At 39.5% G+C, this 24,161-nt stretch overlaps 1 protein-coding gene across 2 annotated transcripts in view; it reads left to right on the top strand.

Moving 5' to 3' along the window:
• The first annotated feature begins 1,319 nt into the window (after window positions 1-1,319).
• The window catches only part of zgc:66433 (uncharacterized protein LOC321250 homolog), a 55,918-nt gene continuing 33,076 nt past the window's right edge, over window positions 1,320-24,161 (top strand). The window contains exon 1 of one of the 2 annotated variants that reach the window (XM_034883036.1): window positions 1,320-1,473. In XM_034883036.1, the coding sequence (XP_034738927.1) occupies window positions 1,409-1,473 (65 nt within the window). In that variant the 5' untranslated portion in view covers window positions 1,320-1,408. Of the gene's footprint in view, window positions 1,474-10,629; window positions 11,140-24,161 lie in introns of those variants that run through there. The other variant, XM_034883037.1, reaches the window with a different exon arrangement.

Here is a 24,161-nt window from a genome sequence, read left to right as displayed (position 1 = left end):
ACTTACAGTTCTCAAAGACGCACACACACAATCTCAGCTGGTTATCCTCCGGACAGCTTGTCTCTTTTTCATTTCTCTTACTTTTCTCTCCGTGTAGCGCGCGCACCCGCTCGCGGTGTGTGGCGCGTGTCCGCGCTATTGTCATGACAACCTCTTGTAAAAACTAAAGTAACGAGCCAATTTTGTAAAATGTAAGGAGTAGAAAGTACCGATATTTGTGTTAAAATGTAAGGAGTAGAAGTAAAAAGTCGTCACAAAAATAAATAGTAAAGTAAAGTAGAAATATCAGAAAAATCTACTTGAGTACAGTAACGAAGTATTTGTACTTCGTTACTTCCCATCTCTGATATTAACACACCTTTTAAACATAGAGGGCAATTCAGACAAACTGCCCAGTTTTATTTCAAGTTTGATTTCCTAATTTTGAGATCCATTAACCCAGGCACAACACTAGATGGCAGCAATGATCTCAAAATGATTCAACTTTTGCACTGTGAAACTGTCCTAACAAAAAAACCCAAAACTCCAGTCTTTGGATACTGGGGTTTCCATTTGTCTCAATGATATGTTATACTTTAGTTCTGCAAGTCGAGTAGACACAAGGTCTATCATTTGCCACCAAACTGTATTTAACCAAAGTCTGTTTACACACTTTCAGAGCTGAAGTACCATGTTTAGTTGGATTGATAGTACAATAGTGTAGTAGGCCTAGAGTCTGAGAAACCAAGCCACAGCTCGTCTGTTTGGTTTGGTTCTTTACCTGTACATGATTCAACTGTTAAGGACATTTCATTCAGTCTTTTTTCTGTTCGTTTTTTTTTGTTCATCTTCATCACAAGTCAGTGGGCCGGTGCTGTGTTTAAGGTGCGTTTGAGTGTTCCTCGTAAAAATGTAAACTAATTAACAGAACCCAAACTTGCAAGGAAATACAATGATAGACTAATCCTTAATGATTATTAAATCCAGGCACCACGTCAACTTTTTAAGGTTAAAATTCGTGTAGAAAAAAGATGTATGTACATGTATAAAAATAAAAAAATAAAAATTTGGATTTTGGTGAGCTCCAGCTAGGTTTTCACTTAGCAACATTAATCAAAATATTATTTTTTTCTACATCCTAATTTTATTGAGTCCCCTACAAGGTAAATATGTCAGAAATAAAACTCACAGTTCATTCTGCCCGTTAGCTATTCATCAGTTCAGGGTTAGCGTCAGTGAGGGAAGTAAGTGATCTGAACATTTCTTCCACCACTGCTTTTTACAATGTGGGACCTTTAAACCAATCTCCATCAGCAAGTAGAGTTAGGATTTAGGAGATTCCAAGCCACCTGTGAACGCAGCACCGTGGAGTAGCAGAGGACGCAGGGCAGGACAAATAATCCAATCATTAGTCCACTAAACAGCGCAGATGTCTTGGTTCCAGTCTCTGAGGGATGAGTTCACACTGAGACCGTTTGAGATAGACCAGACACAGTAAGTACCCTGTCCCTGAACTCATCTCCAGCTTTCTGACAGAGAGACGTTGGCTTTGTTGTGCGCGGAGATGAGTGTTTTATTGGGCTGCGGAGGATTTCTGACGTGTGACTGGTGATCGATACATGCGGTCAAAAGAGTCCCGACTCCCGCAGTGCTTTGTGTTTGTTCATGGGCTAAAGATGCAGAGTGCGGAAAAGTCTGCTTTCTGTTTGGATCATGATTGGCAACATTAAAGGGCGATGAAGGTGGGCTGTTTCAGGCTGGGAGTGTTCTCAAGAGTTCTTAAGTCCAATAGTGAGTTCTTAAGTGAGTTCACTTATCCAATAGTGAGTTCTTAAGTGCGTTCTTAAATCTAATCGTGAGTTCTTAAGTGAGTTCTTATGTCCATTAGTGAGTTCTTAAGTGAGTTCCCATGTCCAATAGTGAGTTCTTAAGTGCGTTCTTGAAATCCAATAGTGAGTTCTTAAGTGAGTTCCTATGTCCAATAGTGAGTTCTTAAGTGAGTTCCTATGTCCAATAGTGAGTTCTTAAGTGAGTTCCTATGTCCAATAGTGAGTTCTTAAGTGTGTTCCTATGTCCAGTAGTAAGTTCTTAAGGGAGTTCTTATGTCCAATATTAAGTTCTTAAGTAAGTTCTTGAAGTCCAATAGTGAGTTCTTAAGTCCATTAGTGAGTTCTTAAGGGAGTTCTTAAGTCTAATAGTGAGTTCTTAAGTCTAATAGTGAGTTCTTAAGTCCATTAGTGAGTTCTTAAGTGAGTTCCTATGTCCAATAGTGAGTTCTTAAGTCCATTAGTGAGTTTTTAAGGGAGTTCTTAAGTCCAATAGTGAATTCTTAAGTGAGTTCCTATGTCCAATAGTGAGTTCTTAAGTGAGTTCTTAAGTCCAATCGTGAGTTCTTAAGTCTAATAGTGAGTTCTTAAGTGAGTTCCTATGTCCAATAGTGAGTTCTTAAGTCCATTAGTGAGTTCTTAAGTGAGTTCCTATGTCCAATAGTGAGTTCTTAAGTGAGTTCCTATGTCCAATAGTGAGTTCTTAAGTGAGTTCTTGAAGTCCAATAGTGAGTTCTTAAGTCCTATAGTGAGTTATTATGTGAGTTCTTATGTCCAATAGTGAGTTATTATCTTAAGTGAGTTCTCAAGTCCAATAGTGAGTTCTTAAGGGCTTTATATCTAAATATTTATCACACTATTTAAGCAGTTGCACATTTTTGTATTTCCAATTTGTATATAGTCAAATATTTGTTCTTGTATTTTATCCTATTATTAATATTATTTTTTGTATATTGTATCCTAGTATTTCATTTATATTTATATTCTGTGCTGTGGGACTGATTTTGCTGCTGTAACGCTGTAATTTCCCATTTTATCGAGATCAGTATCTATGTTAATTGAGACATACAGTATCTATGGTATTAAAACGGAGAATAGGTTTGGCTGTGCTGACAACTGTCCAAAAAAAATTAACTTCCAAGAGTTTTTCAAAACTGTTGGCTGAACTGTCAGAGCGGGTCTTATCAGATCCAATTTTGCCAGCAAACTGAGCTCTGTGTTTGGTAGCGGCAGGTCAAGGACGGCCCAGATTATCCAGGTCTCTTTCAGAGTGTGGGAGCCGCTGTAATCCTGAACACAGACACTGACTTTCACAATGACTCAGAATAGTTGTGTTGTTTGGTGTGAGAGGATGAAAGACTCTATTGAACTTGGATCTGCTGATCTAAACCTCATGAGGATTTACTGTAGCACAATCTGAGCAAATATTAGCACAGCGCTGCATTTAACTATGTGACTGTCATTCTTTATTAAGTGGTGCCTTTTAAATTCAGTTCCATGTGTTCAATCAAAGAATGTTGGAAATGATTTCCTTTCCTTTCCTTTTTTCTTTTAATTTAACATAAAATTTGTTGTATTTTAGCGGAATTCTCAAGGCAACAGAACTGATTACATCTTGATTTTTAACCCTAACCTTATTTATCGCAAGTAATATCGCGATATTCAACGTTATTGCATATTTTCCTCATATCAGCAGCCCTAATTTGCAGTAAATCACGTTAGCATGACACGTGTGTGTGTGTGTGTGTGTGTGTGTGTGTGTGTGTGTGTGTGTGTGTATATGTGTATACTTCCAGCCTTTTAGAGTAAAGGTGAGACTGAGCAAATCTTTATAGGACGGTAGTGTACTGTGAACATACATGTAGTGTGTGGTAGGTAGAGGATGAGGATTAAAAAAAAAAAAAATCCACAATCACTGAGTTTTGGTTTTTGCTTTGGAACAGTTTTAATTTGTAGCTCCCTTTTCCTTTCCTTCCTTCCGTTTTCCAAGCATTTTGCAGTATTTGATGTGCTTCATCTGGGTGGTAGTGGGGAATAGAGAATACTCAGATCAACACTTTATATCATGCTTTTGCTGCACCCTGGAGGAGTGAGAAGCATCAAAAGTGTGTTGACGCTGTATAAATGCTTTAGTTTCAGGTTATTAGGCTGTCATCATTCAGACACACACACACAATCACACACACACAATCACACACACACACAAACGCAATCGCAGAATAGGCTTGTGAGTGAGCAAGTAGAGTTGTAGACGGCTGTTTTGTTTTTATTGCCCCATAAACCTCAGCTTGGACCTGGGATTGCAAGAAAGAAGAAATCTCAGCTTGTTGGAGTGTTATGTGTAAGATCTTACACACACACACACACACACACACACACACACAGGAGTATGATTACAGGGCTATTTACATTACAACATAGAGCGACAGAGAAAGGGGGCGAGAGATTGGCAAAGAGAGAAAGAAGATGGTTTCCAGATGTGAGGTGGAATTCAGAGAGCTCCCCTCCTACTCTGTATGGAGAGAGAGAGAGAGACCTAGATCCCGTGCACCCTGTAATAGAGAAAGAAGAGAGGTAAGAGGTGTTGAACTACAGGGGTGTGTGAGAGGAACCCCAGCCAGCCGAGAGGATAAGGAGTGATGGGGAAGGCGATGGAAAGAATAAAGAAGAATGATGAGAGGGAATAAAAGCAGGGCCTCTTGCTTGACCACAAGTCCACAAATCTAACAGGATGTGAATTCCGTTGTTTTTTGTAGTATTGGTTTCAAACACTTTGCTGAACTCTTTCCCAAGACTATTTCCCCAAAACGTTCGGAGCTGTCGTGCTTCGATCAGGGTCCTATCTGTTTCTGATGATTTTATATATAGAGCTTATCAATTATAGGTCACGGTAAGACGGACATAGGCTCCGTGTGAGAAACTTAGCCCCTCATTCATTTCATTCCAATCACTTTGTTTCCTTGGACGAATGAAATCCAACTGGTGATGTTGCCAACAGGTTACTGTGTTACGGCAAACGCACTGCAACGTAATATAACACATGGAAAAAGAGACAAAAGACAAGCAAATTTAACCCTTGTGTTGTCTGTCTGTCAAAATTGAAAATTATCACTTGTTGACATGGATGTTTTTAACTATTTCTTACATTTTTCCCCCTTCTTTCCACACTTTTGACGCTTTTTTGCCAATGTTTGACACTGTTTTTGACACTATTCACTTCAGTTTTACGGTATTTTTTGGAATTTATGGTCAATACATCTCATTATAGGAAATTATACCTAATGTTTGAGTTAGAAAAGCAGAAATTAGGAATTATTTAGGCTAAAATTTAAGAAATGGATGTTGATGGATAATCACAGACTCAAATATGTATATATATATAATTTGACCAGAGGACAACATGAGGTTAACCCTTGTGTTGTCCACCTGCCACTATGGAACTTTTGGTTTTTCTGTTTGGTTTTCAAATAAAATAAAAACAACTTTTTATTCAATTTTTTTTTGCATTAACGCTTCGGCTCCGCGGTCTGATCTGCTCCCTGTTTATGCTCTGCTGTCTGATCTGCTCCTTGTATGTTCTCCCTGTCCGATCTGCTCCCTGAATGTGCTTCCTGTCTGATCTGCTCCCTTGTATGTGTTCCCTGTCTGATCTGCGCCGCTGTCTGATCTGCTCCCTATATGTGCTCCCTGTCTGAACTGCTCCCTTGTATGTGTTCCCTGTCTGATCTGCTCCGCTGTCTGATCTGCTCCCTGAATGTGGTCCCTGTCTGATCTGCTCCCTGTATGTTCCCGTCGCAGAACAACCCACAAGGCAGCCTCTCGGGATTACGTCACGTAACAAAGTACCGTAGTATTGTGTGCAAAGCGCCGGCCAATTTGAATACACGCTTAATGGTTTCATGAAAAACAGTGAAAACAGGACATTTTCAGGAATTTAGTTCCTGGACTATGTAAAAGAGCTTTGTGTAGTCGTTAAGACTAGAAAAATGCTTTATAACAGTTCATTTACAACAGAAGTTGTCCAGGCCTCTTTAGGTGCAACTGGTCAGCAGTTGTCTCTGATTGTCGCCATGGTTACAGCCTAGGGGTAGCGTGGCTGACCTTTTCAGGCTTAAAATAAGTCTTTGTTTGTGTGAGACTGTCTGAGTTTAGACTAATCTAAACTAATCTGAGAGCATAATTAAGAGACGCCTAATGGTGCATTCCAGTTGCACACGGAAGTTGGAATTTTCGAGTTTGTAGTCGAAAATTTTCACTGGAACGCCCCCCGCGAAGCCGCATACCCGACTCGGAAAGTAGAGAAAACCTCACCACCCCGACCTCCCAATCCAACATGGCTGCTCAGAGCATCAACAGTAGTGAAAGCTGGGGTAAAATACTATTTATTGGCACTTCTTACTTGTGTCCCCTTAAGTTGTCCAACTTCAAATCTGTGGACATGTTGTTTTTGGTGTTTGTACACACAAGCACACAGCGTAATGTGTTGCTATCAACTGGTATTGCTAACCTCAGTAGAGTCCCCCCCCCAAGTTAATTATATAGGTTTTTCCGACTTGTAACTGGAACAGGGTCAGCCTGGGTGTGGCGTCTTTCCCAGTCCCGGCTACAGACCAGTCTAAAATATCTTTGTAAAACTGCCCACAAACAAACTGCTTAAACTGAAGCATCTAAATGGAATTCAGCCTTCATTCATTTTATTATTTATGCCTGCCTTTACCTACTGTACGTCCCTCCTGCTGTCTTCAACGAAGCCAAACACCATTGAGGAAGAACGCATGGTAGAGTAGACTTATCAATTTGGTGGAATTCAAATTGGTCTTCACATTACTATTATTTGGGTGTCCTCAAAGTTAAAAAACTCCACTATATCCACTAATAATATATCCACTTCACACAGATAAGGGGAATTATTATTGATAGGACAGGCATCCAGTTACCAATTACACACACACACACACACACACACACACACACACACACACACACACACACACACTCTCTCTCTTTCCCAGTTGGTCCAGACTGAGGGCCATTTCAGGAAATACCAACATCCACTTTTTTTCCTCCAAGGGAAACTGACCGACATTCCTCTTGGCTCTATAAACACAAAGCTGTGTGATTGATACATGCATGTACACAAATATACACGCGCATACTCGTGCACATTGACAAATTTCATGAAGAATTGCGCCATGCTCTTGGATCCGTTTGGACGTGTCGGCAATGAGAAAGTCATGCAGCACGCGTACACAGAGACATTGGATAGCTTTGTTTGGAAGAAAAAACTCCTCTTGTTGATATCCGAGAGGCTAAAATGAGTGAGAAGCCAGGTGTTTCGTATACTGAAAGGTCATAAATCTCCCTCCGCAGTTTTTAGATTCCTTCGCAAAAGACTTGAGGCGAGTTCATTTTCCCACTTCAAAAGAAAAGCATCATTCCTGGATTTGCGGTGAGTGTTAGGCAAACTCCCCTTGATTATATAATTAAAGCTGCACTAATCAAGAGTTGTACAGTACGTCAACACACAGGTCAAAAGACTATGTGTGATGTGAAAGGGGTTGCTCATAGTGACAGACGATAATTATTACCCGACTCAGCAGTTCCGCTCAGTTGACCCAGCTCTTTTTTTCGCATCATTTCTTTTGGGGTCACTGTTAAAATAATCAATACATCCCTCCGGTTGAAGAGTCAGAATTTTTTTTAAATTGTAACAATCAAACTGGTTTCTGTCTGGAACTGTGTGAAAAGAGAAGATGAACTCCATGTAGGTGTGTGTGTGTGTGTGTGTGTGTGTGTGTGCGGGTGTGTGTGAAAGGATTTCTCAGTCACAGCGTGCAATAACTGATGTTAGAGACTCTGTGTTTGTATATCATGCTGTTGCAATGGAGCTGCAGAGCTCTGGATCTGATAAAGACTGACTCTGTCTTTGTTTACACACACACACACACAAACACACACAAACACACACACACAAACACATGCACTCCAGTGACTTAGATCAATTTCAACAGTTTTGCAATGAATCACAACAGACAACTTTAGGTCAGGGCATGTTAGGATTGAGAAATTCATTCCACTATTGCCGCTCCTCTGTCAGTGGTCTGATGATTCATGTGATTTTGCCAATTTTCATGCATGTGCCTTAGCACTAATATGATACCCTTATATGTAATATGTTCCAAAGTGCTATTGGATAACACAACAAGTAAATCTTTAAATTTGCACTTGAACTCTCACTAATCCTGGGTCTATTCTAACATGTAAAGATGATCATGTAAAAAGTCAAGTGTGCGTGCATGCGTGGTTTTCAGCAGAAGGGAGTCTCGGGATCAACCCTAATGTCACCTGGCAGCCACACACACATAAGCACTCGGAGCTATAGTGGCTGTAGATAGGTAAGCTCCCTACTTATAGTGATTAACTGTGACAGGCTGTTGCACGGCAGACATGAGGCACTGTTATGGTGCGAGCGTTCGATGGGTGTTGACATGCAGGAGTCAACTTAACAGTGACAAGCTGCACATTTGTTTATCTTGTCAGTAAGTAAGGCATGGCAACATGTGACATGAGAGAGATACAACGTACTCTGCAGTTGCATGTAAAATCAAACAGCCTCCATTATGGAGGTCCCATCCCAAGCATCTGGGTAAATCAATGCTGTCAACACTAAGTGCTGTATATTGATTCATTTTGAAAATGCAAATCAATTATATTAAAATTGAACAACACAGTGTACAAGGAAAGTCCTTCACTTAATGGAGCCCTAGTACTTATACAGGATGTTTAAAGGGTAACTTTCGCCAAAATGCAACCTAGGGTCTTGTTGTGAATGTACCCGAATCTCAGTTATGTTTAAAAGCATAATTAGGATGGAAGCGCCACTTTTAAGATTGAATGCATCTTTGTTTTTCGGTCAAATGGCCTTTTGAATGGGAGAGCTAGGGCCACTTATCACATCAAAATCACTATTTGTGAAACACTACAAACACTGAAACGTTGCTCCAAGTATCACCAGGGCCTCTACACATGAACTTAAAAATTGAGAACATTGTTTTGTACACAGAGTTTGCTGAAAAGTTTTTGAGCAACTCAATGTAGCGGTTGGTTTTTTCCGGTCGCTGCCATCTCGTCAGTCAAAAAGAGTTTGTGAACACAATGTTCTCAATGCTGGAGTTCATGTGTAGAGCCCCTGGTGATACTTTGAGCAAAGTTTCAGTGTTTATAGTGTTTTTAAAAGTAGTGATTTTGGATGCTATCCTAGTAGTGCCCCTAGCTCTCCCATTTAAAAGGCCATTTGACCCAAAACGAGAATACGATGAATCTTAAAAGTGGCGTTTCCATCCTAAATGTTTGACTCGGGGTACATTCACAAAACAACACTAGGTTGCATTTTGGTTACGATATAAATCAAATATGTCCCTGTACGGCTGAGAGAATGGTGTTTTTGTTATTTTATATGGCTTCAACTTTGTGTAAAGTTCATCAATATACAGCACTTCATTTCCCTCGGTTGATAACACAACACATACAATGTAAATACCGTACTCTACGTAAATACTGAGTCCTACTTCAGAGGTTCAGTACACTAGGTGTCATAATGTATATCAGCCAAGATATTCAAGTCATTGTGTAACTAACTCTTTAACGGGGTAAAACAACACTTTGTCACACACATAACTGTACATTTCTAATAGTATTGTCTGCTGTGTTCAGACTCCGCTCCATTAAGGAAGTGTCTTTCCTAAGAGCAGATCCAATTAAAAAGGGGGAGTTCATATTTATCTGGCTTGTCAATAAAAACCGTGTTGCTGTTACATTTCTTTATTTACAGACTCAAGGTCCAGATAAAAAAGTACACTCAACACATTACAAAAGGGGTACAGACCAAACACAAACATAAATACACATAGACATACTGACTCCCAAAAATATCACAAAAGAAACACACATACATACAAACCTACATATTACAATGCCCAATAATTACAACAGGTACAGGTGCGTGTTCCAGTGATTCCAGAGTTTAGATGAATATCTGATATCAATGAATGCAGGATTGTTGATAGCATTTAAAATGTGTAGCAATATGTTGTAATATTGAGCATCGTGTAATCGATTTGAATTGTTGACAGGATAATCGTAATTGAATTGTGAGACCAGTAAAGAGTTACGTGCCGAAACCATGTAATTCGGTGACAGGTTGTAGTCATTTCACGTGATTTTGGGTGGATGTCCCGCACTTTTCCTTTTCTTTGTGTTGCCATTTTAAACTCCGCAGGGTAGACCGCTAGCTAGACTATCTGTCCAATCTGCATTTTCCGTTGCACAGATAAAATAACCTTTGAACGTACACATGTTCCTTCCCGAGACTATTTTGCCGAGGCACCGTCATTGTGTCAGGCGCTTATCGCCGCCCAATGCCAATAAACCAGAACACTTTTTTCTCCCGTCCCGGAACGCTGTGTGGACTATCCAGACCTTCCTCCGCGGCGCTTTGGAGGAAGACGGAGATCAGGCTGACTGAAACGCTTGGCATTGGTTAGTTTACAAAAGACGTGATTTTGGATGGAACTAAAGAGTAGAGAGACAAAGAAAGAGGATAAGGTCATTGGGGGGTGGTCTCTTGTTCACTCTTGCCTCCTCCCTCACTCCACCCTTTGTATCCTCTTCCCTCCTCCAGCCCTTCCTGGGCTACATTACCAGCCGCGGTGGTGGCCGGGAGGATACAGTGGGTGAGGCATAGAGCAGCTACTCACTCACTCATTTGGTCAACTGTGTTGTTATTATCCAAGGATTTCTTCCATACTTTCTCCCTACATGATTGTCTAGGAAAAGCCTTTTCTGATTCATTTGAGAAAGGAGATTCCTGTTTTTTCAAACTTCCTTGCTATAATTCTGCGTTTGTTGTGTGATATTCTGATCCTGTTATATTCCCACTTTGGCTGCTCTTGTACTCTATGTGATACTGGAGTGGTTAGGATTGGCTCGTTGTCGTGCATCTGCTGCCAAAGTTTTGAGAAGGGAGCTCTGTGAAATTTTGACTCTCAGAGCTCCAAAGTGGGAGGAACCTCAGAGGATGGTTTGACTTCTCTGGATCTTTTTCTCGTGGAGTTGCATCTTCTCCGTTGCAAAGAGAGAGAAGTCATCGCTTTGGCAGGACGTAAAGGGACTCCGATGTGGGCCAACGGCTGGACCTGAGGGTTGTCTATACTTGAACAAACCAGGGGGGGGGGAAACATCATCTATTTTGCGAAGAGGAAGAAAGACTTACTTTGCAGAATCTTTGACCATTTTACAACATGGCTGGGATGTATGGATGCTTCAAAAACCGAAAGTATGTTTCTTTTCGTAATGCTGTGTAATGTATTACTGATAAATCATATTGTATTGTGATACTCAACTCTGTTCCATTACATTAGTACATTACCAAATCTGCCGTAAAATTGCTCCATCTTGTTTTGCAATCCCACCTGACAAAATTACATTACTCGTCTCAACTCGTCATCTTTAAATTTCTGTCATAATTGGCTCTTATTAGTCATAATTTGTCATTTTCAACTCATATCTATCTTGACAGAGGACATGGACTACCCTCTGCCGCTGGAAGTATTTATTTCACAGTTGTCTGTATCTTGCACTAAAGAGCCAAATCTGTTGTTAGAGTGCACTGATTTTATTAGCAAGTCGGTTTTTGGGGGGGTTCCAGAGTTGTTATGGTCTTTTGTTGCAGCTGTCTAATCAAACTCTTGTTTCTCTTTTGTTTATTGAGACAATTGACGGCTTGTAGTCGGCGCTGACGATCGACTGTGTGACTCACAGCTGATTGACTGAAGAGACAGATTTTTATACTGGAGGACAATGATAATGATAATTAGAAAATCACAAATCTTGACCATAATTTCCTGTTTTCCTGGGAGTCAGTCATATTGTTGCTCATCTGATGTCTCGATACTTGATAGCTGTGGATGTCTTAGAAGTGTATTCAATTTAAATTTGAGCGGTTTAGGTCGTATTTAATGTAAGAAAAAGTCAAAGAAAATATACAATTCTGATTGGTTAATATATTTTCTTTAGCCTTCTGTGACAGTCAACTGATATTGAGTTGTGGACAAAACAAGACATAAGAGGACTTAATCTTGGGCTTTGGGAAACACCGATTGACATTTTTCCTCATTTTTCAGTCTGTTATGTTTTTAGACCAAACAACTAATCGATGAATCGAGAAAGTAATCGACAGATTAGTCAATAAAGGTTAGTTGCAGTTCCATCAGCCCTAGCTGATGGGAGTTCTCAATGATTTTAATGCTGTGACTGGCTATCTATATATATATATATATATATATATATATATATATATATATATATATATATATATATATATATATAAATAGGACTGGGCTTGGCAGTGGGATTGGACCACAGGGCTTGGATAATGAGTGTCTTGGGCTTTTTGACTATAGTAAAGGACCTTTTTCTGTACCAGAGCTGTGGAGCTGTGGTGTTGTGCGCACTCATATCCCCCCCCTTCCACTTTCTTTGTCTTTGGCCTTTCAGTCTCATGACACACCAACAATACAAGCTTTTATGGCCCACTCAGCAGAGTTGACTTAGACAAACATTTTGTTTGTGTGTGTATGAGAGAGACAAAGTGAATTAGGAGATGGGATGAGCTGCAAGACGTCTTAGTACAAACTTTCAGCACCCAGACAAACTCAATATACTTAGTGGTTTAAAGAAATAGTATACGCAAAAGCCACATAAATTGTATACAGCATGGCACTCGCCACCCTAGGCTCTCTATGGTCCTATGGTCACATAAGAGTGATATTAAACTGTCATGAACACATGATGCTGTCATGACACAGTTATGTCACATGAACTAAAGAACCAAAACCAAATGACACTTACTAAAAGAAGCGTTGTGTCATAATAGTTTATGACTTTTTCATAATGTTCATGACAGTGTCATGTCACTCTTTATGTAGATACCTTCAAGTAAAGGTTCACCCTAAAGGCGGCATAAAAGGTTACAAAACATCTGAGAAACTTGAAAATTCCTGTATAACATTATCCAAGTGAATTTGTGTCCCTTTGTCGGATCATGGAAATCCATTGAAACTATTTTTGTTAAACTACTACTAAAAAAAGCATCTCTGAAAAATGCAAGCATGCACACAATTAAGTCCTGTATGGACTTTGCTTTGTTAACCCTCCTGTTGTATTTGGGTCAAATTTGACCCCTTTCAAAATGGTTTCTATATCAGAATTTGGATTTCTTTCAAACAAATTTTCCAAAAATGTAGCGTGGATGGTTCCCTACAACGCTCTTCACAAGTTACATAAATGATCAAGTCCCCGCTATCATCGAATTTGGGTGTTTTTTCAATTTTATAGCATTTGGAGAAAAAAACAATTGGTAAAAGGGCTTTAAAAAAGTGTTAAAAAAAAACTTTAACCCTTGCGTTGTCTTCCCGTCAACTATGAATTAAAAAAGGTTTTGGTCACTTTTTTTCAACATTATATCACTTTTTCTGACATTTTTGTCATTGTGGTCATTGTGGACATGTTTTTTTTTATTTTTTATTTATTTTTTGTAACATACAACAAAACCTTGTCACGCATCGGCACGTTAAAACTACTTCACAGCTGCAGAAAGTAATACAAGTTTTATTGCATAAATCTTTGATTAAGTGGCACGAGTTCTTAAAAAAAATGCGATTGAATACTAAATGTGGGATATTTGTGCGATTGTATGCAAAGAAGTTGCGGGAACTTGCAAAAACTGCGGCTTGATTAAAAAAGAGACTGTGAAATTACATTACTCCATAACGTTCCCTTGGCAACAGGGGGAAATGGCTGCTCTTGTGTAAAGTAAACTCAACAGTTTTCAACTTTCTGCTAAGATATTTGTGACTTTTTTGCAACATAAATGCAGGGATTAGGAAATCAGGCAAGCCCCGCCTTATTTTGCACGGAAATCTGCAATTAATGCGGCAAAATTGCGCTGTATTTAAAAAATGTGGCCCCCGCAAAATTATGCGGACTTTAGGTGATTATGCGTTAAATTATGCGATTGCATAATCATGTTTTTCCAGAAGGACTGACATTACTGCAGTGTAAAGGAGCTTGCACACTGCTCCAACAAACGGCAATATTCTAAAGTCGGTAGCAATTCAGTGTATTCTCACCCATAGTTAAACAGAGAGCGCCATCTACTGGACTCAGAAAATAAACACACTGGTTCATGAAGCTTCATTTGGCCATCACTACTGTCCCAGCATTTGTATGTCTCTCTCTTCAGAGTCTCGGGACTTCCTTTTGCATCTGAGAGGTGTAGAGGGAGGTGTACGGAGTGGGGGCGTGACATCACATGGGTTCACTTTGACTTCTTCAAAACTTTTAAGGATATTGCTAACTTGTAAATATACGTCCACGGGATTTGACATTTTTTCTCAGGCAATTGGAAAACAACCGAATCTCACTAAAATACATGAAATAACCACAATAACCCTTTTCTTACGTTTTTTTCCCCTTTCTTCAACAGTTTTGCCACTTTTTACAATGTTTGCCACTTTTTTGACATTTAACACTACGTAAAACTAACTTACTAACTTTAGTTTTACAGTTAATTTCGTAATTTATGATAAATTAACTTAATTTATAAGAAAATATACCTAATGTTTGAGAAAACGGAAATTAGGAATTATTTAGACTAAAATTAAAGGAATGGATGTTGATGGATAATCACAGAATGGAATAAGTCAACTTTTACTCAAAACTATTTCAAAACCACTTCAGTGCTATGAAAAACGCCCCAAAATTAATTAGAATGTAGAGATTTGGACTTGCAAAACAGCTTGCAGAATCAAAATTTTGGGTTCTTACAACTGATTAGTTAAAAAAAAAAAAAGACCCGAGGAAAACATGAGGGTTAAGTCATTTTAGTTAGTTATTTTAGCTAATGTACGGCCAGGTGGCTTTCTGTTTTCCTGTGTAATTTGGTTTTAATTAATTATTTGATGCCACAAAAACGTGTTGAAACGTCATGATTGACCGCTGTGATTGACTCTCGTCTCAGCTGGTTGGGCGAGTGTATGACCGTGACGTCAATACTGCTCAATCACTACTGGCCAAAGTCTGGCTACAACTGATCCGGGATATTTTAGTTTTATTTCTATGCAGTTCACGGCCACAAGTTTATGCATTCTATTTGCTTGAATATTTTGATCCATAAAGAGTGGAACAATAGCAGTTTTCACCCCTAGTATTTTAGCCTAGATTTAGTTTTTGGGTTTAGAGTCAGCCCACCACTGGTAGAGCTGAAAGTAGATGAAGCTGAAGACAAATGTGTGTTCTCACTTTCTCACCAGGCCTCACCTTTCCCAGTATCTCCCTGGTCCATCAGTCATTATGTAACCACACGAGGTTGGGTTTGTTTAGCAGGAATGGTAATGCAGCTGTAAATGAATTTAGACTCTGCCGAGTGACTGATGAGAGCCTGGTCGGGTTCTGAGTCCATGTAAGGCTTGTTGCTAGGAGCACGGCCCCGTTTCAAACAGGAGGCGATCGAGGAGAGAATGTGGCAGAGTAAGACTGGAGAAAGCTCGAACCCAAGAGAATGGTTTGGAAATGGTAAACAAATCTCTGGAGCTAAAAGCATGTTGGACAAAACAAATTTCAAACACAAAAGTCTCTGTCAAATAAATTCTTAAGTGCATTCCTATATCAGAATCAGAATCCGCTTTATTCGCCAGGTATGAGGACACATACAAGGAATTTTTCTTTGGATAAAATAATAAATAAAATATCAGCTGATATTACAATTAAAAATTAACCTGATGTTAATCTTAATGGGATTTGAACAAGGATGTGCTACAGCTTACTGTATGTTAAAGGTCATTGGTTCCACGTTATGCTTCGGGGGGCAGTAGCTCAGTCCGTAGGGGGGTTGGGAACCGGAGGGTTGCTGGTTCAAGTCCCTGTACGGATGCCTGTTTAACTCACTGCCGAGGTGCTCTGGAGCATAGCACCGAACCCCCCTCAACCTCTCAGGGCGCCTGTTCAGCAGTCGCAGCCCTCTAACGTCTCTCCATTAGTGCATGCATAGGACCTGAGCATGTGTGTGTATTTCAGGCCTGTGTGTAATACAGAGTGTAAATTGTAATTTCCCCATGAAGAGTATAAATTGCTAAATCATGGCTGTTGAATGCTAAATACAATGTAAGGAATTTCAAGGCTTGTGCATAAGGGCACGTTAAATATTTTAGCTGTGTTTCTTACCTACATTTCCTTTACCGACTGATGAATTACCTTTTAGACAGGTTTCTATCCAGAATGCCAAGCAGCTGGGGCTAGAAGACACGTTACTTACCAGAGTGTCTTGATGGCTTGATAATGGACATTTTCAGTAATTTCAAATGATGCAACTTTGCTGGAAACTCTGGCTTGCTAAAAATGACACATTCCAGTGAGAAATGGCAGCTAGTAGCAGTGAAAATAATAGCGGTGAATATATACAAAGTTAGCTCTAACGACAGAGAAATGATCTGTGACTGTCCTAATCCTAGGGCTGCAACCAGGGGCGTAGCTGTAATTTCCAAAGTGAGGGGGACAGATTGTTCAGTAGGATGATTTTTACTGAAAACATCCTGTACCGTTGCATATTTAAAGTAGTCTACATTTCATTTATGATTGATAACAACACAGAAACACAGACATTTGGGGGTACTGTAGGGGGGGTCGTGTGGCATCTCTCCCTGGAGACATTTTTGACAATAATAGCCCAAATTTGGTGGCCTCTGGCATATTCTAAAGCCACGTTGTAAATCACTTTATATACATCTATATATATATCTATATATATATATATAGATATATATATCTCAAGTGATATAATCAACTGATGCAATCTGAGCTTTAATTTAATTTTGATTTATCATGTTTATTGACCCCAAGTGGGGAATTTACACTCTAAAAGGAAATAACATGTAAGGAAATGAAAGCTTGTGCAGACTCGCCTACTTATGCTGCGTTCAAATCCACCCGGACGTGTTGTAAATTGGGGGGACGGAGGGAACTGACATGCAAAATGAAGGCTAAAAGTCCCTCTCCTACCACGTGTCCACTACAGCCATGGCCGCAACTACCGTTTATTTTCATTGTTGATTGATCGGTTGATTATTTCGATTAGCTGATTGATCTATAAAATGTCCAATAAAATGTCAGTGAGTGTTTTCCAAGCTTTTTGTTTTTGGTAGCAGAAGAGTTTTGTAATGGTGGTCAACTAAACATTTATTCTAAGGCACAAAGATTCTGCCAGGTTTTCAATTTTACGTCTAATGTAATGTTTGTGTAATCATATTGGCACTATTATACGTTTGGACCCATGCAGTTATAATAACCGTAATTTAGCCGTAATTTTTTTAATCTTTCTGCATTTTAAGGCACGGTATAGTCGATAACAGTAATTCTTTAGAGCTCAGGACTTACATTTAAATCAATAATTTCCTTCATAGTCACTGTCTCCTGCAGACTGTGCAGGCGTTGAATTGTTGAATGGTTGAAGAGGAAATGCCGCGGTTTATAAACGCCATCCTCCCAGTTAGGTATGTGCAGTTGGCCGGAGACAGAGGAACAGACGAAGAAAGAGACAGGAGGGACGGTGCGATCTTGAGTCCGGAGTTAAAAAAGAATGAAGAGATAAAGAGGGGAGGAGGGAACAAAAGAAATGTTGGCGTGGAGCTGTGTTATCTGGCCACATTCTTTCTCATATCCTTTTATGGCTCTTTGGCTCAAATGGAGCTCCTTCATATAATGCGATGGGTTATACAATAACAAAACTAAAAGCTTTTGTACGTCTGTGGAGAGAGTGAAAGATGTTTATTCTGTGTGGATGGTGCCCTTTCACATGCTGTCCCCCCCCCCCCCCCCCCCCCCCCCCCCCCCCCCCCCCCCCCCCCCCCATTACTGTTATATTAGATAATATGCAGAGAAACATGTGACAAGATAGCAGAAGAAAACAGCCACACTGGACCTTGTACAGCGTTCTATTGGCCATCACAAAATGATCCAGATCCAGGAGGAGCTACTTTTCTTCATCTATGGTGTTGATTGATGATGAAGTCTGAATTCTGGTTGTCTGGTTAGATCCTGAGGAAAATATTTGTTTTCTTGCCAAGAGTTAAATTAGATTATTGATGACGCACTGGCATGCTGGTTAGTTTAGCTTACCTCAAAAAACTGGACTGACAACAAATGTTGTGTATCAAATCGGATACTTCCGTTAATACACTTCCATGTAGTACACTGTGTACTTTAAATGGTGAATTACAAGAATGAAGGTCTGGCTAGTCCACAAAGCATTCTGGGATGGGAGAAAAACACGATCTGGATTTTTGGCATTTCTTTAAACCAATCACAATCGCCTTGGGAGGCGCTAAGCGTCAGATGGGAAGGAACTTGTTTTGGTGGAACAATGCTTGCTCTTGGGTGAATTACTGGATTTGTTGGGTGTTTGTAAATTAAAGAATGTGATCTAGACCTACTCTATCTGTAAAGTGTCTTGAGATATCTCTTGTTATGAATTGATACTATAGATGGAATTGAATTGACGTTCAAAGGTTGTTTTTAGTCATGCAATAGAAAACTCAGATTGGACAGATAGTCTAGCTAGCTGTCTGGATTTACCCTGCAGAGATCTGAGGACCAGGTAACCATAGTCCTCAGATTGGACAGATAGTCTAGCTAGCTGTCTGGATTTACCCTGCAGAGATACGAGGACCCGCCAACCATGGTCCTCAGATTGGTCAGATAGTCTAGCTAGCTGTCTGGATTTACCCTGCAGAGATCTGAGGACCCGGCAACCATAGTCCTCAGATTGGTCAAATAGTCCAGCTAGCTGTCTGGATTTACCCTGCAGAGATCTGAGGACCAGGTAACCATAGTCCTCAGAAATCCAACGGCGAAATTTCCAGTGGAAGCCATTTTCACAAGTTTGGTGGTCCCTCCCTCACCTTCTGCCACGCAGCCAAGATGGTGACTACTGAGGGTGAGAGGTCCAGAATTTGCAAATCTGTGTTTCCTATGATGTGTCCAGTCCTACTCTACCCTTACTCTGCGTCTGATTGGCTTGCCCTGGTAACCAATCTCACTTCTCAGTCCTTGACCAGCGAATCCAACAAACGAACAACAAGTAATAGCCAATTAGAGGCAGAATATAGGGCGAGACATTCCTTTGCCATCCTAGGATTCACGGCCAGGGTTCCACACTCAACTTTTTGACAGTTATGAGTGCATGGTGCAGTGCATTTAGCCATACTTGTCAGTGTGAACGCACGTATGCACTTGAAATACCAATTATAAGTACAGATATATGCAAATTTAAGACACAGCAACGGAACTCATTGGCCGGGCAAACCAAAAGTTCCAGCATGCAACTCGCCATAAAACCATTGATTTTACATAACGTCTTTTTTGTACGAACTATTCCCTTTAATTCCCTAAGAATCTCCCAGCTTTGATCAAACAAAGATGCCAAATTAGCATCTGAGGTATGTAAGCGCTCATGTTACTTCATCAGCTAAGGATGACAGCTCTCATTCTGCATCTGATTTAACATTTTTGCTTACAGTCAAAACTAAATATATTTTACTATAGAAAATAGACAGCGTACCCCTTAAAGACTTTTATTCATTTCCCTATATTAGGTAGATTTGTTGTCTTCTTCTGGAAGTCAGTGTTCTTAGTTTTCTAATACTCAGGGTATTAGAATCTGAGTTAAAGGCCATTTGATCTGCTTGGTTGGTGTCTCACTTTTGTACATTGATATCAGATTACAATATGTACTGTCCTCAGTGCAAAGCAACAAACTAATAGCAGATGAGTTTGAGTCCGTGTGTAGTTTTATGGAAAACAAATCCAAATGTACCCTCAGTCCTGACATGCAGCTTGGTTATCTTGTTACTTTTTATGTGAAATTCACTCTAGTTGTTCCCAGGAAAGCTGTGGTCCATCGCGGATGTGACTGGATAATTGTGTTTTATTTAAAGCAAAGGGACTGGGAAATGAAGAATGTAACACTAGTCATACTAGTATAATTTTAGCATGTGCACAGTGAAGAAAAGTGCAGGATAACCCTTGTGTTGTATTCCCATCAAAATTAAAAATCATCAATTTTGTTGACGCTTTATATCAGTTTTTCTAAAATATTTTTCTTACATTTTTGTCCCTTTTTTCAACACCTTTGACAATTTGTTTCAATGTTTGTCCCTTTTTTTGATGATTTCAACACTACGGAAGACTAACTTATTAACTTCAGTTTTTTACAGTTATTTTTGGAATTTATGGTCAATAAACCTAATTTTTTAGAAAATCATACCTAATATTTGAGTTAGAAAAGCAGAAATTATTAGACAAAAATTAAAGAAAAGTATGTTAATGAATAATCACAGACTGGAATATGTCTACTTTTACTCAATACTATTTTAAAACCACTTTAGTTTTTTTTTTTCAAATGCTATAAAATTGAATAAGACACCCCAAAATTAATAAAAGTAGAGATTTGTACTTGCCAAAGATCGTTGTGTGGAATCAATCATGTTATTTGGGGATAACCACAGTTGGGTAGTTAAAAAGAACATACATTAAAATAGGAAAAAGGGTCAATTTGACCCGAAGACAACATGAGCGTTAAAGAAGGGAGACATAACGAGAGATTGAAGATGAGATTCTAAAATATTTGCATTTTCTGAAATGCATGTCAGAACAATCTCAGCTTCTTTTAAACCTATGAAAATGAGAAGTTGAAAATGTTTAAATGTACACTTCCTTAAATTGCATATGGTTTTATGTTGTGTACTATGCACACTTTGGAGTTGACATGCATGCTGCTTATGTCTGTATACACAACATGTCTGTCTACAGCTATTTATCTGGACTCAGTGGTACATCCCAGTCAGCCAAGTTAATCATTTCAGCTGACTGGAAAAATCCCATTCAGTCCCTCGCAACTCGTTCTTGATTCTTTTCTGCCTCCCTCTCTGTCTCTCTGCGTAAAATTGAAGGCTTGTGGCTCGTCATAGACCCACTAACATCAAATTAGCGTGGCCAGTTCATTGGAACTGCCTCGGCTTAGCCTCTCATCTCCTCTCACTCTGCTGGGACTCAAGTTTAGGGCCTGTCTTGTTGGGTCTCAAACATAGGGAATATATTCTTGACTTTTCTGGCCAAGTACCTAAAAATAACCTCTTTCACTTGTCTTTTTAGATTTCCTACATGGATTCAAGGAGTGTTCCTACTAAAAAACAAACTGTATATTATAGCCAGCGCTTTAATAGTCCAGATAATTCCACCCCATACACGGAAACACCAAAGAACCGTCACAGTTGTCAGGCTGTTCTCATTTAATTGTTCTTATCTATACCTAGGAAAAGTAATGCAAATTAAAGGGTTCATAACCCAAATAATCAATTGCCAAGATATGCACGGCTGCCTCTCAGAAGGAAGTTGGGTGACGTTGTACAAACAACAAAGTTTGAGTAGGGAGGAGGTTGGAGTGGAAGGATGGGTCAAACAAACACAGGACGTCACCCAGGAGTTTCCTGTATGAATGCAAAAGTCAACGTTGACTTCTTTTAATTTTTTTTTACATTAATTAGATACGCAAGTAATGTCACTCCTGTGAGTTACGTTACAAACAAACCCATACCGTGGTCTTTCCTAAACCTAGTCTACATCTACCCATTTTCACTCTGAAGGCATAAAATAGGGACATTTGGTCAGGTGCCTTGGTCCTTGTTATGCGACGCTAAAGGCCTCTTATACAACGCACGCTTGGTCGGGTCTCCTTTACCGTCATATAACATGCGCTCGGTTGGATGTTGTAAGGGGGAAATTCCACGTAGGGAGGTTGGTCTTGGGGTTGGATGGGTCACACACAGGACTTTTACCCAGGAGAGCAGGGTTTGTGTCCCGGGTGTGTCCTTGACCGTCACGTTATTCCCTCGTGTGACGGAACCCAAAGTCCACCGATGACATTTTCTAAACCCAACCGTCCCGTTCTCGTGTGTCACGGAACCGTAAGCCCATGACCAAGCGTGTGTTATGTAACGGTAAAGGTCTCCATCGTATTTTATGAGATGGGAGTGAGAATGTGTATCAACAATTAATTTCGGGGATTGTTCCCAAACTGTTGGGGTGCCCAGGTAGGTTCCCTGGTTGGGCTTGCGCCCCATGGAATGATGCTTTTCCCATACCAAAGCGTTTAAGTCTGATCTGCAGGCCCTCGCTGCATGTCTCTCTCTCTCCCCTTTTATAGTCTTCAGCTATTAAATAAATGCCCAAAAATGAAACTAAAATAAAAATGAAGGTATAATATTGACAGCGCTAGGATATTTGCACTATTACAGATGTAGCTCTTTTTAGGTCCAAACTCAAACCATATGTGTTCATTCTGTCTTTTAATACGTAGCAGTGGGGTGACAATTTCATTTTTTTGTTTCTTTGTAACCTTTTCTGATTTTACTGTTTTCTAAGTTCACTCTTTCTATTGTATGATGGGATTTTCCACATTCTGATATTAAGCACTTTGGTTACCTGCTGGTTGCTGTAAAGTGCTACATAAATACATTTTGATTGATTGATAATTCGTTAAAACTTAAAATGTTTCTAGGTAATACTAGATTCTGCAAAGCATTGAAAACCCACACTGGTGTTCTCATATTCTCACATGACTGAGGTTTAGCTATGCTTTTACTGTGAACCGCCACACAGCTGAGGGGTGTGTTCTGCCCGAGCCTATAATGAAAAATCGTTACTTTAATTTAATCAGGTATCTAAGGGAGAAAGCATTAAATATTTCTTGAGCTGGTCAGAGTTCTAACCACTAACACTCTGCAGCGATGGACGTCAGGTTTCAATGCTAGGGGGGTTTTACTCAACGTTGTCAACATCATTTGTTAAAAGCTGCCAGACACAGTACATTTGCCCTTTCTAAGCTCTGCCTCTGCAGCTGATTGGTTGTAAATCTTTTACTCTGTGGTACATACTTGCTGTAGTAATGTAATCAGGTCCATATTAGCCCAGTTGAGTGCTGGTGGTACAGAGGGATTAGGATCTGAGTGGAGTGGATTTGTGTTGTAAAAGCTCAGAGTCTGTAACAGGACCTACTATAGAAGCCCACATGTTACTACAATAGATTATCCCTTTTCAGATAGCTAAAATGTGCCTTTAAAATCATGAATAGGTTTATTAAAAGCTTCATTGTTGACTGAACCGTTGGGGGATCTTCAGAGTTGTCGCAGTCAGACATCATGTCCGACATCTGAACAAGAGCCAATTAGTTGGCAGCGTAAGTCCTGGTGCGCTGAGTCTGGTGACTGGTTCCATTGAGGGTTTAAGGCTGAACTAGATTAGATTTGTTGTCAACTTATAGTCATTCTTATCAAAGAAGCTTAGTGTTCATTTCTACCCATCATTCACCCCTATTTTGATGTGAAGTGCGTGTGTGCGTGCTGTCAATGAGGTTATTACCTGTGTCTTATAAAGGTAGACCCCCTACTGGTCTGAATACTCTACATACTAATCCATGTAATGAATACTCTCTCTCTCTCACACACACACTTAGTAGCTTCCAAATAGAGCTTACTGTGTGCTTGAGAGTGTTAACATGCAGTGCAACAATGTATGAGTATCCTTAAATGATACCAAGTTCATAAACAGTTGCCAGAAATATGTCCAAGAAAATATAAAATTAAAAAAATAAAAGCTGGCTGAAAGTTAATACTTGTTGAAATAGCCAGAAAAATAAGTACTCAAGGCCTCAAGATTGCTGTTGTGGTTTTCACGTTTGGAAGAAAAACATGCTCAGATCTACAAACTGATGTAAATTACTCTTGAATATGAGAATATAAAGGAAATACGGAGTTCCAGCTTGAAAAATGTTTTGCTGGACTGTGAAATGTAGTTTCAATGTCATGAGAAAAGATGGGTTTTTAGGGTTCCACACTCTCCATGTTGCGCTGTAGAATTATGATTTACTGCTTTATTTAGCTTATCCATTACACAGCTGTGAATGTGTAATATCGACTTTAAGACTAGACTAATACATAGCATTGGTGGCTTCATCTGTCTGTTGAACTGATGGCTTTCATCATTCAGATGTGTTTGTTGAGTTTTTGTAGTTTTTTTAACTAAGGAAAAAAGAACAGAAAAAATAAATGAATAAAAACATATATACTGTATATATTCTCCCATAAAAATACATGTACAATCTGTACGTATATTACAAATTCCCCAAATAAATTTGTGGTATATGTCCAGCATCACGAATACACATAAACTATATATATATATATATAT

The sequence above is a fragment of the Etheostoma cragini genome, chromosome 10, assembly GCF_013103735.1.
Source record: "Etheostoma cragini isolate CJK2018 chromosome 10, CSU_Ecrag_1.0, whole genome shotgun sequence".
NCBI lineage: Eukaryota > Metazoa > Chordata > Actinopteri > Perciformes > Percidae > Etheostoma > Etheostoma cragini.
The sequence above is the reverse complement of the archived record's forward strand: the minus strand, read 5'-3'. Positions and strand labels throughout refer to the sequence as shown.